The following is an 18143-nucleotide window of genomic DNA, read 5'->3' as shown; positions in this document are numbered from 1 at the left end:
CTGGGGACCCCCCGCCCCCTATAGCAAAAAAAAAAAAAAAAAATCCACAGAGAACATAAATTTAATATTCTACACAGCTCAAGTAATTTGATATTCCACTCTCATTCAATGCTTTTATACAATTTCATGTATTCCAGGAGAGGGTACATGTCTCTCTTTGAATATGAATGTTTCTTAGCAAATGGGGTTTTGATCCATTCCATATAAACTATTTCAGAAAAATATGGGTTTGCTTGCGGAATGAGTAAGGGAGCCAATTTATAATATAAGGCTGTTTAACTTCTATGATAGAACATGTAAGGATGTTTAGCTCCTGATATCATGTGTCAGCAGCACCAATGTCTCCCTGGCTTGAAGTTTCTGTATCACCAATGAGTGCGTTTAAGGCTTAGGAGAGTGACACGATCATGAGGGAAGCTCAGGAGACAGAGATAAGAGAAGACTGAGAGCTGCAAGTTCCTTCACTTCCGATTCCAGAGTATCATGTAGGGTCTTCTGAAGTGGTTTCCCATCAAAAACGCATTGTATACACTGTAAAGATATATAGTGATTAAATATTTTAAATATAAATTTAAAAGATAAATTAAAAAAACTTTTTCTAATAGAAATATGTCATATTTTAAAGTTAAATTTTTTATCCTAGAAAATTCTATATATAAAAAAATAATTCATACTCATCCCCTTGATGAAGTCTGTCTGTGTTTCATAAAAATATATACTGATATTCTTTAAGAAAGGCATGACCTGGGAACTGGCCCCAGACCTGGTGGTGGCTTGCTTTCGCACTTTCTCCCTCTCTGTCCCTCTCGGATCAAATTAAAAAGAGAGAGAGAGAGAGAGAGAAATGAAAGAAAGGAAAGAAAGAAGAAAAGAAAGAAAAAGAAAGAAGAAAGAGGGCAAAACCTATGAGGCTTTGTAAGTTTAATATGGCACTATACATTGGTGATAAGACAGCCAATTCATGAAAACTCATTGAACTAGTATACGTTTCTAAATATTTTGACCTCTGCATGCTTTGGTAGATCTCATAACACCAGCTACATATTTGCATCTTGACAGTCTCACTACCACCTTCTACAGGTGCATATAGAAACAAACAGGCATGTAACGTACAAATACAGTAACTTTCTACAAGTGTAATACTGCATGTAAGGAGGCATCAATACATTTTCCTAGTTTATAATTATTAAATGATACTATAACAGAGGCTGAGAATTACAGTTGATAGTAACATAACATGAATTCATCTTATGCCTGGAGACCTCCATTACTCTACCAGAAACACCAGCTTAGAAAATGACTTCATAAGCAACAATCAGACCTTCGAGGGTCCAGAGAAGTACCAGAATCAATGATATGCATTTAAAAGCAGATTCTAGAAATAAAATGGGTAAATTAGTTTTGAGAGAAAACTAAGCTGGCTAATTTTAGGCCACATCTGTTAAAGATGTAGGTTAAAATATGGATGCAACTTATGGGAATTTTCATAAAATCATTCGTTGAACACAAACAGTTTCTCTTGATGCTATAAATATTCAAGAGGGGAACTTCTCTAGTATTGGGTTGCTGTGAAAGTCATGACACATTTTTGCATAGAAAAATACATCATGACTTCTTTGACAACCTAATACATCAGTGCTAAGTCCTGGGTGAGTTAAAGTACTGGCGTTCCCCAGGTCAGAGGAGCCTGTGGCTATATTTAGAACATGATTTACAGTGATCAAGAATGTATGAAGTGTTTATACTGGGTAGTAGACAAACTATGACATGGCAGATTATTTTCTACTTGATTTTTAAAACCACAAGTCCTTTAAAGAAAACTGAGTATGTTATTTACTAAGATGATCCAAACTAAAGAAAAACAATTTTTCAATCCAAACCCAAATCAAAATGTTTCTCAAAAAGCAAAACATTACTTGACAATCAGGCTCTTAGAATACTTTTTTCTCGTAAATTCAGATACAATAGAATTTATTTTCCACTGAAAAGCAAGCAACCTCAAACCACAAGTGCTTTGAATTTAAACTCCTCAGGGTTCAGAGTTAAATGTATTCTTCAACTTTTGCCTGTCCTTCAGTTGGGTACAAAATCATTATTGCCTCCACTTTGCCAGAGAAGAAACTTGTTCTATTGAGTTATCAGGAAAGTTATGATGCATTTTTGCATAGAAAAACACCTCATGACTTTCCCCATGACCTAATAAATCCTGGGATCAATCAGCGGCAAAAACTAAACTTAGATATTAGATTTCATTCTAGCCTACCTACCTCTTCAAAAGGAAAATAATCACATGTAAAGTATTTTTAATGTTTCAGAGTTTCTTCTTCCTAATTAAACAGTCTTTGGTATATATATCAAGTTTTATTTTGCTGTGAATACATTTTTTTTCAAGTTGCAAATCTTTTAAGCATTGCCTGCTAATAATTTGACCAAACAAATCAAAGGAATCATGAATTCTGCTCTGTGTGCTGTAAGGTATTTGAAGTCAGTAGGGGGTGTTTTAAATTGCTTTACTTCAGACACACTGTTATGCTTCCCAGTTACTTATTCAGAATACTATTTTCCTCCCGGAAAAATAACTGATATCAAATATCTTTAGTTTGTAAGATAAGTGTAATAAGATTAAAAATATCTTTAAATTTTTTTTTCAAAAGCCTATAACATAGACAAACAACAGAGTTGAATTTGTCAACAATAAGATGGTTTGATAGAGGCTCTGATTTTTTTCTGTCTAGTTAATAGGAGTAACAAATATAGGAACTGTCTCAAATACCACACTGCTTCAGTCATTATAAGACATTTACATGAACACACTCAAGATTCCACAGAAACTCCAGGAGCTCAATAGTCATAGATTTGAAAGATAACTTAAAAATAGCTGCACAAGAGTAGTTGCCCAATATTTATCCTTCTGATTCAAATAAAGATGTTTTAGCCTTTTAAAATAGCAGAGTCTATGGATTAAACTAGCTTGGTAAAAGGTATGTTATCTTAGGGAAAACTAATACACATCTCTGGCAAAACCCTATCGAGTCACACTTTGAGACTCAAGGTGCAATCAGTGTTCATTACATTGAATTACGAAGCAGAAAACTCATGTAGCTGCCCACAGAACCTCATTTATGCCAAATATAATATAAGAATTGCCTCCCAGGGGGACCAGCAGTTAGCGTAATGGCTGTGTCGCTGGAATCCCATGTAGTTGACCACAGTTTGCATCCTGGACCCGGTGGCTTAAAACTCACACCGGGCGCGTGTGCGTGTGTGCCCAAGATCCCGAGAGGAGAATGGAGGAGAAGGGATTGCGGCGTGGCCATCCCCCCCTGGGGGGGTGATTTCTCGCTTTCTGTCACTCTGTCTCTCTCTGTCTGTCTGGCGAGCGCACGCGCCCTATGGCAAAAAAAAAAAACTCTCCGAAAAAAGAAAAAAGAAAAAGAAAAAAAGAATTGCTTCCCAGAGATTTTTCTCCTTTGGTATTTGTTCACTCATTCAAAAAAGACTTCTCTACTGTTTGACTTTATATTGTGTTCCTGACTAAGCATGCACGTTGTGGAGTCGTACTTTGTAGCTTTAAATGCTTGGTCTCTGTAGCCAAGGCAAGGAGCTTACTTACTCTAATCCTCAGAGGCTGCTCATCTGTAAAAGGGGAAAGATAATAGTCTCCATCTGTAGAGGTGTTTTGACTATTCAGAAGAGGTCATCCCTTAGTATGAGTGCTCAGGAAGGAAGATACACTTAAGAAATGTTCATCATTATTGGGACCAGCTGATGGCATAATGGTTACATCGTCAGACTCCCACTGTGGCTGACCACTGTTCAAGTCCTGGTCCCAGAGGCTGGAAACTCACACTGAGCATGTGTGCATGTGTGCCCAAAATCCCAAAAGAAGAGTGGAGGAGAAGAGATTGTGGTGTGGCCATCCCCTCTAGGGGGTGATTTCTCAATTTTTGTCTTGCTGTCTCTCTCTGTCTCTCTGGCAAGCACATGTGCCTATAGCAAAAATCTCTATCAAGGGAAATAAATGTTCATTATTAGTAAATAATGGTGCTTATTAATTCCATTCATGGTTACTACCCCTAGATATTCTCATATCTGCTATAAAGCTTTCAGAAAAAAATTGTTTTATTTTGTTTTGTTTTGTTTTTTAGCATTCCTCAAAGATAGATATGGAAATAAGAACATAGTTAGAAAATATCTTAGTTCTGGGGCCGGCAGGTGGCATAGTGGTTAAGGGCACTGGACTCCCACATGGCTGACTGTGGTTCAAATCCTGGACCAGGTGGCTTTCTCTCTCTCTCTCTCTCTCTTTCCCCTTCTCTGGTCAAAATAAAATAAGTAAATAAATAGATAAGTAAAGTAAAATAAAATAATTCTTTAAAAAAAAGAAAATCTCTTAGCTCTAGTGGCAGATATCTGAAAACCAAAATTTAAAATCTCAGAGAAGGATGTGGATGTCAATTAAGGAATGCTTCTTTTAAAATTTTTTTAAATAATTGTTTTATTTAACTTTATTTATTTTAATTTAACCAGAGAGGGACAGAGAGAAAGAGAGAGAGAGAGAAAGTGAGAAAGCGAGCTGCCAGGTCCGGGACTCAAACCATGGTCTCCCATGTAAGAGTCCAGCACCTTTAACTACCACGCCACCTGCCATCTCCAGAACGCTTTTTTTTTTCATCTTCCTGCATCCAATATGGACTTTTCTCTTTTTCTGTTCACTGTAAGACAAAAATTAGAATGATTTTTCATTTCCTGACAGTTCTCTTAATCCCTATATCCTTTAGCTTCTCATACTGATTCAAAGATTAAAATAAAATAACATCACTAGGGGCCAGCAGGTGGCATAGTGGTTAAGGTGGTAGACTCTCACACGGCCAAACATGGTCTGAGTTCTGCACCTGGCATCTTGGAAATCATGCCAGGCACATGTGTGTGTGCGCCCAAAATCCTGAGAAGAGAACGAAGGGGAAGGGGTTGTACTGTGGCCATGCCCCCTGGGGTTGATTTCTCACTTCCCCTGTCACTGTCTCTGTCTCTCTCCAGTGGTGAGCACACAGGCACTGTAGCATGCGTAAATAAACAAGTAAAATCACTGAAGTTTCAGGAAAAGGACTCCTAAGACAAGGTGACAGCGTAGCCTAAAGCACCATCTATAGACACAGAAGAGAAGTAAGAAATGCTCTGAATGATTGTGACTTTCTCAGAGTCACTGCCTTTTCTGTGATCCTTTGGCAGGTGATCACCTCGGGTGCAATAACATTTCGTGACCAGCTATGGCATAAAGAGTGTTTTCTGTGTAGTGGCTGCAGGAAAGAGCTCTGTGAAGAAGAGTTTATGTCCAGAGATGATTATCCATTCTGCCTAGACTGCTACAACCATCTTTATGCCAAAAAGTGTGCAGCCTGTAGCAAACCCATTACTGGTAAGTTCTTCAGTTCAATGTGCTCCTATCTGGAGACAGTTACCACTATGTAGTTTAGGAAATGCATGTAAAAAAATGGAAATCTTTCATTTATATTTTCTCTTGAGATAAACCAAGTGGATGGCCATATGTAAGTATAAATATTATATGGACCCTTCAAGGAAGGTACAGAGTATAATTTGGGTGGCTGTATATAGTAAAGAGAAATTAAACATTAAACTTGATGGTATTGGCTTTAAGTAACAGTGCAGGGAGGGATGAGAACAGGATGAGCTGAGGTCAGAGAAATCTTAAGGAGGAAGGTGATCTGAACCTCATTAAGGATTTGAGTGAGAGGAAGGGGTACCAATAAATCAGAATCCTGTGTAATTCCAAACAAGGGCAAGAAACCTTAAGAGAGAGAATGTTTTAATTAAATACAGTATCGTATAAAACATCTGAAGCTGTAATAATGAGGGCAGCATAGGTGAGGAATTAATTAAACTTCATTTTAAAATGCTTCTAACAAAAGCACTATTCCCTTTTCTCTATTCACTTACAATAAGTTTTAATTATGAATAGATGAAAGAAAACAAGATAGCATTTACTGAAAAATGAACTATGTGAGGTAGGATTTGAAAATAGCATAAATAGTAAATCAATCCATGTTAAATAGTTTTTTAAGTAAACAACCCTATATACATATACATATACTTGCTATATATGTATGTATGTGTGTGTGTATGTATGTATGTGTATATATATATATATTTTTTTTTTTTTTCCCTCAGAGACACTTCGGAAATGCTAACCTGTAGTAAAGGGACTGGAGCTAGCCTAGTACCTGAGAAATCCAGGTGTACTTCTTTGGGGCAATTTATAGTCCTCTTCCTTGCTACTGTTCTTAGATCATAGTTTATGTTTCAGTTCAGTTTATGTAGCATAGAATTAAAGATGAACTGTTTCCTCCTCCCTGATTTTCAAATAACAAAAGAAAAGTTGAATCTTCAGGCATCTTCCAACCAAGGGGAAGTATGTCACTGAAAATCCCATTTTGGAAGCTTTTGCTGACTTACAAAGGGAGGGAGAGATTTAGTGACTGGAAAAAACAGCACGGTCCTATTTATCTATACAGGGACACAATGTTAGTTCATTTTGCTGCTAATAACAGAAAATATCTCCAACTTGGTGATTTATGAACTTAGTGATTTATTCAGCTCAATGTTTGGAGGTCCAATATCCAGGGGCCACCTCTGATGGGGGGTCTGATAAGAGTCCCAGTTATGTCACGAGGGCAAGGCACAAACAGAGCAGAGAAGCTGTGACCATCAAAGTTTCTCAGTCTGGTATCTTTCTCTGTCCTTAGAAATCCATCCAGAACTCAATTATAACACACCCCCTTCACTTATTCACTCCAAAGCCTCCACCTTCCAATGCCATGAAGTCGTTAAATTTCCTCTTACTACCTTCACAATAAGATCTCAACACATTAATTGGCGGTTGGGGGTGAACAAACCATAGCAAGCTCTATGGTTTTAGAATCTCTCACTAGCCCACAGGCTCCATCTGGCCAGCAGACAGGTTCTGCTTGTACATGTTTCAAAATAGCGAATGTAAAATCCACTGTGCTGCTGAAAGTAAATGGCGCTCTTCCCTGGGTGAACAGGTGGCCGCCGCGTTCCCAGCAGTGGAATCGTCATGTAGAGCAGAGCCGTTGCCCTGTTGCATGGGGCATGCCCTCTCTGTTCAACACACCATGCCTCCATCAGTCAGTTCGTCACCCCTCCCAGGCCTTTGCAAAGATGTGCATCAGCAAACCTAGACCATTGAGCTTCAGACCTTTGCTTTACATCACTCTGCTCTCGAACTTTTTAGAGTTAGTAACTCCTGTGACCAAGAAAACAAAGCCATCATCTCTTCTGATTTTTTTAACTTCTTTCCTTTAATAATAATTTTTATTTTACTTTTATACATTCAACCACATTATTTAACATACAAAGTGAACATTTCAATATGTGAACATTTCTTTCCAATGTAGTTGTTCAAAATATCTTCAACCGATAACACCATTACCTCCCCATCCCGTCAATGCTCTGTCTCCATATCCCTCCTCCAAATGTTTTTCCCCAGGCCCCACTCCTCCAGATGATATCTCTTCTGATTATATATAGAATGTGGGACTTCCAGAAATGCAACAGTATCTGGAGCTCCAGAATCCTCTTTATGAAATCTATAGTTAAAATTTTGTGTCAATTCACTCAACAACTCTTCATCCCTGAATTATGCCAAAAGGGGTCGGTGGGGCTTCAGTGAGAGAATTAAACAATTCAAAGTGGGCTTCAAAGCTCTCTGGACACTCAAATGGTTGATAATGATTGGCAAAAAGTCTACATAAGTCTATGACCTTGAGTTTCAGTTCTGATCCATCATAGATTCATATGTCTAAATATTTAAGTAATTTTTTTTTATTATCATCATAATCTTCTTTCTATAAAATCCAAAGTAATCTAAATGCAGTATAATGTGTTTAATTTAAAATGGTAGTCTAAAGGGAACTGCTAATAATTATCTTCATCTTCTTTTGGCCCTGTGATTGAGACACAAGAGACTAAAATGCCTGCAAAACATACAACTCACTTTAATATATCTTGATCTGATAATGGCTCAGCAGTAGTGCTTCTTTAAAACTAGCTATTTGAATTCTGTCCCTGGGAATTCTGTTGTTTTGTTTTATTTTTTATTAATTGGCAGAGAGTGCAGGCACTGACCAAAGAAAGAGAGAGAGGACCCCTCAAGAGGGTATGGTCACACCACTATCCTCTTTCTTCCATCCCTCCTTCTGTCAGGATTTTAAACACACACACCCACATAAATTACATGATTTTCAAGCTACCAGGGCCAGTATTCAAACCATGTTCAGCTATATAGGATCCAGCTTTCTATTAACAGTGCTTAAACAATGCACTGGGGCCAGCCTAATAGGATGTTCTGATACTGCCATATATTTATCTTGAGAAAGTTGAGCACCCATGTGAACATGAATTCAGCTGAAGAAGCTGTATGTTCTTGGTCAAAGGATACAAAATTTCAGTTAGATAGACAGCGTATGTTCAGACAATCTATTAACTATAGTTCATAATGATGTACTATATTCCCCAAAATTGCTGAGAGTGATTTAAGTTATATCAGCAAAACTTTTATATGAAAAGATGGATACAACTGTCTGGATTATGACATTCCACATTGTATACATATAGGAAAATATCATGTTATATACCATATGTATAATTTTCATTTGTAGATTAAAAATTAATTTAATGGTAGCTGGCAAGTGGCATGGTGGTTAAAGGTGCTGGATTTCCACATGGCTCATCACAGTTTGAGTCCCAGACCTGGTGCCTTACTTTCTCACTTTCTCTTTCTCTCTCTGTCTTTCTCTGTTCAAATGGAAATAAACAAACAAATAAATAAAGTAAAATAATTCTTTTAAAAATTAATCCAGTGTTTAAAAAGAAGCTATCTAGGTTAGAATTTTTTCAAAATACAACTAAATTTGGGGGCCAGTAGGTGGCATGGTGGTTAAGGTGCTAAACTCTCACATGGCTGACTACAGTTCAAGTCCTGAACCTGGACCCTTGTCTTCTTACTTTCCCTTTCTCTCTCTCTCTCTCTGATGAATGCATATGGTCTATAGGAAATTAAAAATGAATAAACTAATTAAATTAAATTATTATTCAAAAATACAACTAAATTTGTCCATAAATCACAAGGCATAATTTTTAATCCCATCACAATGAACTTGCTTCATACCATTTTTTTCTCCTTCTTTAAGTTGGGATTGACTCACTCTTATAATAATGAATAATAAATGAAAAGCTTGGCATAATGGAAAGTGCTCTGCACTATGACCTTGGTAAAAGGTCTTGGTTTTACCTCTGCCCCTGACAACTTTGTGGTTATGGATAAATAACTGAAGGTGTTCATTTTCCTTATTTGCAAAATGAGTTGAACATATTGGCTCCTCTCATCCCTATATGTTTTGAGGAAAAGAACTCCCAAATGTTGTGTTTTCTTCACAGAGATGCTAATGTTCCTGGCTGCAGTCTTTTTTTTTTTTAAAGAATTATTTATTTACTTTTCTTCATTCATTCATTCATTTTATTTTAATTTGACCAGAGAGATACACAGAGAGAGAAAGAGGGAAAGTGAGAAAGCAAGCCACCTGGTCTAGGACTCGAACCATGGTTAGCCATGTGGGAGTGTCCAGCACCTTAACCACCACACCACCTGCTGGTCCCCCTGGCTGCATTCTTTAGAAAGATAAAGTCAACCTTCATTTGGTGAGATCAACAATATGGGCTCGAAGCTCCTATTTGCCGTTTACCAGCTGGGTGACTTTGGGCAAGTGGTTAGATTTTTCTGTTGTTCTTTTTTGTCTGCAGGGTGGGGGTGGTGGTAATATTTACCCTAGGAAGGTAAGGTGAGGGTTATATGAACTTGCTTTATACCATTTTGATATAATACATATAAAGGGCTTAAAATAGTGACTGGCACATATCCAAGCTATTGTTCTACTGACTTGTCAGGAACAAATGAAGCCAGATAAAACAGGTGCCAGAGACCTGTGTCCTGAATTAATTTCTTACTGCACTTGGCCTAAAGAGCAAACATATCCAAATTTGAAACAATTTACAAGCATCCCACATTTTGGATTATTTCACATTTTCTTGCAGTCCTGCTGTCAGATGTTTCTATTCTTTTCTTCTTTGTAAATTTTTAAAATAATTCTTTTACACTTGCTACTTGTATAAGGCTTACTAATAAAATCAAGTAAAACTCATAATTGCACATGGTGATTAGTTTTATGAGCAGAGAAGACTTATGTATAGAGAGAACATTACTCCTGCAGCCAGCTTATTAATCTTTTAAATAACACTAACAGAATTAATTGATATATTATTGATCTGCTCTTAATAGAAGTAATGATGATAGCATCATAGATAAGAAAGCTATAAATGTACTCAAGACAAATAGAGGAATTTGATGCAAATTTCTCTTTGAATTATTAGGTTATAAATACAAACATCAAATATAGATTTAAAGATGGAAACAAAAGTTTATTATATTTAGGGAGACTTTATTAGAAGTAGAATGCTTATTTGCCTTTTATATCTCACCATCCCAAATCAAGTATTTGGATATTATATCTGATAGCATGTGAGCTATTTTTAACCTGGCTCTATGGGTGATCTGCAAATCACAGGAATACACAGTACTCAGATCACGTGGAGAGAACTTGCCAAGTAAGTAAAGACCCAAGCTCAGGTCATTTCAACCCTTTCCCAATTCCTAGAATGTTCACTTTATCTACAAATTCTCAAAATCAATTTCTTGACTATACCTAGAATCATATAGGGGAGAGAAATCAGAGTATCGCTGAGGAATTCTGTTACCTTTTTTGGGGGAGAGGTTTTTTGCACTTGCCAGAAAGACAGAGAGAGACAGAGAGACAGAAAGAGAGAATTCACCCCCCAGGGAGGATGGCCACACCACAATCCCTTCTCCTCCATTCTTTCAGGATCTTGGGCACACATGCACACACACCTGGCATGAGTTTAAGCCACTGGGTCTGGGACTCGAACCGCGGTTGGCTACATAGGAGTCCAGCAACCCAGCCATTACACCAACTGCTCTTACCTTTTAAAAACATCTCAAGTGAGACCCACATTAAAGTGGCAGAGACTGACAAAACACTTCGACTCTAGGCCCTGGATAGCATGGCCTCAGGAGCCAACACGATTGGCTTCACAGATCTTTGTTGCAACCCTGTGCTGAAATAGTCTCTGGACAAGGTCATACAGTCATCATTTTAGGATAGCTGAATGACAGTCTGGATGAAATTCTTTATTCGGCTTCCCAGAAATTGTGTCTGGAACCATAATATGCCCATGGGACATTTCCTAAGTAAAACTAAGCATATAAAGTTTGGGAAGTAGGATCAGCAGATGGTGTAATGGTTATGTCACTGAACTCCCACAGGCTGACAGCAGTTTGAGTTAGGGACCTGGCAGCTTCAAACATGCCTGGCACATGTGCATGCATGCCCAAAATCCTGAGAGGAACATGAAGTGACTGAGATGTGGCCATCCCCCCTCCCCCCCGGCAGTGATTTCTCGCTCTTTCTCTCTCTTTCTCTCTCTCTCCAGCAAATGCACATACCCTGTAGAAAAAAAAAATACAGAAAACTTAGAGCCATTAAAATAATAGCAGACACCCAGCTAGCAAGCGTACATTTATTTCATTTTATCTTCATTTTGCAGCTAAGTAAACTTAGAGCCACACAGAGAGAAAGGATAAAGATATTCATACTTAACTACCCCACTTCAAAACCCTCTTCCCACTGCCCCACACTCTGTTCCTTATCTGTCCTAGACAATCCTTATCTGTTCCTAAAATGACGTGGTCTGTATATCTAGATTGTACCTACTCCTATTCCTGTGGATCACAGTGGAATTTGGCTGAGAATGTGACTGGGTAACATAGGAGGAGCTTGCCTATGGCTGACCCTCCCAGGGACACAGGGCCTGGAGGGGCCAGTAATCTTCGTTGGGTCACTTCTGCATTGTTTTGCTTCCTGCTCTGTCCCCAGTTCTTAGAAGAACACCTGATAAATAGTATATTAAAGAATAGCTCATCCTTTTTCTCCAATTCCTTTGCAGGTCTCAGAGGTGCCAAGTTCATTTGCTTCCAAGCTCGCCAGTGGCATAGCGAATGCTTTAACTGTGGCAAGTGTGCTGTCTCCTTGGTGGGTGAAGGCTTCCTGACCCAGAACAAGGAAATCTTCTGCCGCAAGTGTGGCTCTGGGATGGACACTGACATCTAGGAAACAGTCCTTCCCCACCTGAAATCCATTGTGCCTTTGTTCTCACTAAATCCAGAACTCGGTTGAAGTAGTATTATTTACCTTACTTTTAGAAAATATTAGCCTAGAGTTTATAGCAGAAGAGTTTATGCTCACATTGAGATTGAACTGTATTATAAGGAAGCAAAAAAAGCACAGCCTACAGAAGTGAATATATACTAAAACACGAAGGCAATTCTTCTTACGAAATACTGCACTCTGCTGTTAGAAACATAGGAAAATGTCTCCTTATAATCAAAAATATGACCTATACCTAGGAGTCATGGATGCTATTACTGAGGAAAACTGTTTTTCAAAACTGCAAGGTAAAAGAAAAACTGAGAGACTAAGCTGAGAGGCCTGTATGAAACCAAAGTTTGCATTTCTAGCTCTAACTAGCTAGTTCTATATAATCTGATATAGTAAAACAACAAAACTGATCAGAGAACACTCATTAGCAATCATTGCATTTAAGAATTCTGTCATTCTTTTGTAGTTTGCACAGATACACAGATGGATTTGAAGTTCAAAACCAAAACTGCCATTTATCCTCATACACGCTGCTTCCAGAGTTGGTCAGCTCCTGTGTTTTCTCAGTGGAATTGGAGAATTGTGGACACTCTGGCTCTCGTACTCTGCCTTCATATAAAGGGGATCATTTCTACTTAGGGACAGTCAAAGCATGGGTTTCAACACCTTTTTTATTTAAATGTATTCTCAAAGCCCACACTGATTTTTCTAAATGCTTACAGATTCTATGAAGTAAAAATCTAAGCTTTCACATGGAGCTAACCAGGATAATCTCTGTCCCCAATGGCAAACCTTTAAAGTAAATAGATCATTAAATCATCACTTGTGGAAATGAGTTTTAGGAAAGGGATTGAATGTTAGAACATGACTTTCATCCAGATATCTAAAGGCATAATAGAATGCATAATTAGCTCTGAGTCTCATGCATTTTGCTTTCTAAAATTACATAGATGATTAATGGGCAGACATAAAAGTGGGCTTTAAAGAAATCTAGTAATAAGAACTAAAAAAGAATAATTTGCTGCTGATAATTCAAGACCTGCAACGCAGCACAATAGAGTGACGTGGACTGCAGACAAGCCCTCCCCACTGTTCCTCACGCCTGGGCCACCTCCCCTACCACACGCTCAACGTGCCCAGAGCTTCAGTGGCTACATGACCAGGAGGTGTTCTTTTGACCCTAAATCGCCATTCTACAAATAAGTCAGTTTGCAGAGCACAAACACACTAACAGCCATAATGCAAACACTATCACCACCATACATTAATCTTTATAGCAGACGGCATTTAATGATGACTCTACTTAGTTGCCCTTCAACAGTAGTTTCCACATTATTTGGGACAAATAGAAGAAACCTCTGCTGTCCATTGTCGGTTTTCACACTTTCTTGTTGCATTTCGCAGACGAGGCAGAGGGAGTTCAGGAGAAGAAACCCACATAGATATAAGTATCTACTCTCAGGTTGCTGGGTAGCAGCAATGGTTCTAACTGAAATCTAATTACAGGCTGTGGCTGTGTGCTGTGATTAAAATAGCAACACAGGACATTCCATTAAAATTATTATAGAAACAGGTTTTGAAAGAGTTTAAAATGTAAGAAGACTCAGAGATGTTAATAATTTAGATGATAATAAAAGGTCAGACTACATAGACTATTTGAAAATTTTCATTGTGTTTTCATGTTAACAATGCCGAGATGTTTTCTCATATTTGCATTGTAAAATGCAGGCAAAGCTATCATTATTTTTCTTGCTTTCTAAGAAACTGCACACATAAAACTAAAACTAATAATGTCAATTGTTCTATGATCTAGAAAATAACAGCACATTACATATATAGAAAATGAAGCCATTTAAAGTCTAGGTAGACGAGGGACCTGTAATATTGTCTCCATTCACCAATTATAGAGAACTATACAACCTGCAGTGCATTTTTAATTAAATAATTGATAATGTTTAGGTTTTTTATTCTGTGTGTGGGTGAGCATGCACATGATTAAGCTTGCATTCAATCTTTCCAATTAAAATTCATAGAATCATTTCCTAGATAAAAGATTATAATTTGATAAATATAAATGAATATATATACTTTCACATATACATAGTTCCTTATTTAGTAAGTGCCCTAAACATCAACACGTATTAACATGTCTATGCGCAAAGTTAGAACTCACACTTCTGGGATTCTGAGGTGGTAAGAGGGTGGACTGAAATGGGAATGTGGAAGAACCAAATGCAGAGATCCTTTCTTAAGCTCAGACAGAGCACCACTGTAGACATGGCACACACGCGTGTCACACACACGGCACGGCAAGACAACTAAGAAGACCTCAGTAGACTAACATGAACACAGAGATAAACGTAAAATCATATCATTGACTTATTTTATTTAAATAGTAAAGAAAAATCTCTCTGAACTGACCTAGCCAGAGATGGACTGCACTGCCTCAGAAAGCACGGGGCTCCTAGTGATTCGATTCAGGGGTGGCAGATGCACAGGCAGGGAAGTTCTTAGAAGCAAACCCCCTGTGCTGATAACAACCAGATGGCGGGGAGGAGCAGAGACTGTGCCAAATAGAAAAAAGGAAGGGTCAGAGGAAGGGAGAATATTAGAACAACAACAGATAATGTTGCCTCCAGTTCTTAAAGAGAAAAGGAAAAGGATTAAGAAAGTGTTTGAGGAAATTATGCTTATGATCTTGTGTGGGCTAGAACCAAAGAAGGCAAGGTTCCAAGGGATAAATACCTTACTACAGTGATACGTTTGGTTAGTAGGAACAAAAAGGATAAGAGAAGCAAAAGGTAATGCAGGTCAAGAGCTATAGTTACTGATCTAGATGAGAACAGAAGTCAAGAAATCAAAATATTTTATGTTGTCATGTTGGAGATTAAAGAGGACAAAGGAAGAGCCCCCCAAAAAAGAATTGCTGCTCCAATGATAATGTGTAGGATGCCCAAGGATGCAAGTTTTACCTACAAAAATCATAAATTGTCACATTAGGACAAAACAATTTCATTGGTTAAGTAAAATGTGATCATGCTACAATCATAGGTTTAAAACTTACATAGTCACTGTGACATTGAAAAAATTACCTTGTACATTGGGTTAAAGTTTGGCCATACATGTTTATTATTAAAATACTACATTTTTCCTTGTTTTAAAAGTTGTTATTTTCAGAAATTTCTTACACTGAATAAATGAATATTTTACATAGTATGTATTCCTCAGATTGTTTTTAGAGAATTATTTTTTATTTTATCTGTGCATTAAACAGAACCGGTGCAGAATAACTTCTAAAGTGTTTCTGCTTCCATTATATAAGGGAACAGGATAATTTTTATATATTTGTCCAACCCACTTTTACAATATCTAAATTAAATATATATTCAAATAATATTTCAGAGCATCAATAGAATACTGTAACTGAATTCTGTCTGACCCAAACAGAATGTTGCTGTTACTGTAAGAATCATGTCTATGCTCTTTTTTTTTTTTTTTTTTTGGAGAGATTTTCACTATAGGGCACGTGCGCTTGCCAGACAGAGAGAGACATAAAGACAGAAAGTGAGAAATCACCCCCCAGAGGGGATGGTCACGCCGCAATCCCCTCTCCTCCATTCTCCTCTCGGGATCCTGGGCACGCACACACATGCGCCCAGCGTGAGCTCCAAGCCCCCGGGTCCAGGACGCGAACCGCGGTCGACTACATGGGGGTCAAGCAACATAGCCATTACGCTAACTACTGGTTCCCTATGCTCTTTTTTTTACAGTGATTGAATTGTAAAATATTCTAAACCTAAAAGAATTATGTTCATTCTAATTATTATCTCTATGATTCTGGAACTATGCTATCAGAAATAGCCCACTTCAATTACATTTTCCTTCTTTTACTCAGTCTTTTATAATTTATTTCCATTGTAGGTATGGCTAAAACTCTTGATCATTTTTAAACTCTTATTTATTCTATCTAAAGCAAAATTTTTATCTGCAATACAAATCTTCATTAATGTTTAGCTACTAGAATTACCTTATAGATACTTACTTTGTTCCATGTCTGACACATGTCAACTAAAATAAATTTGGAAAAACATCTCTCACTAAATATTTCCAGTTCAGCTTTTTAAACTGCGTGGTTTTGAAAGGCAATAAAATTCACATGGTTACTTAAAAGATAAACTTTACATCTTGGAGTAATGTTTCTTCAATGAAAGAATGAGAATATTCTAGAAATTATATTTGATAGGAAATGATCTTCACTCTGAACCTGTTTCCCCAGATCTAAGCATTAATTATCTTAACTGAAATAGTCTAAAAGTTGAATAAAGTCACCATAAAGAAACGTTTGTAAACTTTGGTGTCCTCTGTCTAGCAAGAAATCACAGACCTATCAAGACTTGGGAAAAAAAATGTTACGAGGGTAGATTTGGCCTTACAACTTCTCAGTAATTACTGAATCTGAATTTTATTGTGTCAACCTAACAAAAGGTTGCCAAGGGAAAAGGAGATCAAGAGTCTTCATTTGAACCATTCAGCTGGAGAGAGTTAGAAATTAGTCCATTCACTCAGTCATCTCTGTCATTTCTTAGATTGTCTACCAAATACATCATCCAGAGAAAATTAGAAAAGTTCTTTATTGGGACCAGCAGATGGCATAATGGTTATGTCACTGGACTACCACGTGGACCGTGGTTAGAGTTCCAGACCCAGTGGCTTGAAACTCACGCCACCTCCGTGTGCATGCATGCCCAAAGTTCTGAGAGGAGAATGGAGAAGATATTACAACATGGTCATCCCCCCCCCGGGGCTGGGTGGGGGGGATGATTTTTTGCTTTGTGCCTCTCTATCTCTCTTGCAAGTGTATATGCCCTATAGCAAAAATCTCTCTCTAAAAAAAAAAGGAAAAGAAAAGAAAGAAAAAGAGAAGTTCTTTATAAGAATTATTCACTATTTTGAAGGGGTCAACAGACGGCATAATGGTTACTTCTCTAGACTCTCACTTGGCTGACAGTGGTTCAAGAATCAGACCTGATGTCTTGAAAATCATGCCAGGCACATGTGTATGCCCAAGATGCCGGGAGGAGAATGAAAGAGAAGAGATTGTGGTGTGGCTGTCACCTCAGGAGTGTGTGTGTGTGGGGGGGGGGGGGGGCTGATTTCTCACTTTCCCTTTCACTGTCCCTGTCTCCTATAAGTACATATGCCCTAAGGCAACCCCCCCCCAAAAAAAATGGTCACTATGGTCACTATTCTATATTTTCCTGCTTGACCAATTTTAGGAGCTAATACCCCATTGAATATGGAGATAGAAAAGCTATTTTTAAAATTAGAAATCAAAAAGGAGGATAAAGAAACTGAAGAAATATATGCTCAAAGAGTCTATAAGGAAATAGAAGGTTTATGTGTTTTTAGAATGGCTGGATCAGATATTTCTGAGGTTGAGAAACAGAACAGCTCACTGTGATACAATTATGATCCATAGCACAGAGGAGCAAAGAGTATTTAGGTCAAATATTTTCCCAGGAATGGTAACAAACTTACGGAGTAGATGTCCATGGAGGGTTCTCTGTATGAGGGGATAATGAGCTCAACAGACATCCATTCAATGACTCAGCAGTAACATTAAATGCTTTTCCCACCCTCACACAAAAACACAAATCAAACTTGTTATTTCTGGAAGTTCACTGAATCCCTAGGGGTTATTCATTATTTAAAACAAATGACAGCCTACCCCTGATTTGCCTGTAGCATCATTGATGAGGCTGTTTATCTGAGAGCACCAACCCATCCATGCCCTCAAACAGGAAATGATAAAGC

At 37.8% G+C, this 18143-nt stretch overlaps 1 protein-coding gene across 4 annotated transcripts in view; it reads left to right on the top strand.

The window, feature by feature from the left end:
• FHL5 (four and a half LIM domains 5) overlaps positions 1–15811 on the top strand; it is a 58898-nt gene extending 43087 nt beyond the window's left edge. For 3 of the 4 annotated variants that reach the window (XM_006156103.2, XM_006156102.2, XM_006156101.2), the window contains 2 exons: positions 5233–5419; positions 12118–15810. In XM_006156103.2, the coding sequence (XP_006156165.1) occupies positions 5233–5419; positions 12118–12281 (351 nt within the window). In that variant the 3' untranslated portion in view covers positions 12282–15810. Of the gene's footprint in view, positions 1–5232; positions 5420–12117 lie in introns of all 4 variants that reach the window. The other variant, XM_006156104.2, reaches the window with a different exon arrangement.
• Positions 15812–18143: the final 2332 nt, after the last annotated feature.

The sequence above is a fragment of the Tupaia chinensis genome, unplaced genomic scaffold (assembly GCF_000334495.1).
Source record: "Tupaia chinensis unplaced genomic scaffold, TupChi_1.0 Scaffold000478_3, whole genome shotgun sequence".
Lineage (NCBI taxonomy): Eukaryota > Metazoa > Chordata > Mammalia > Scandentia > Tupaiidae > Tupaia > Tupaia belangeri.
This window is presented reverse-complemented; position numbering and strand designations above follow the sequence as displayed.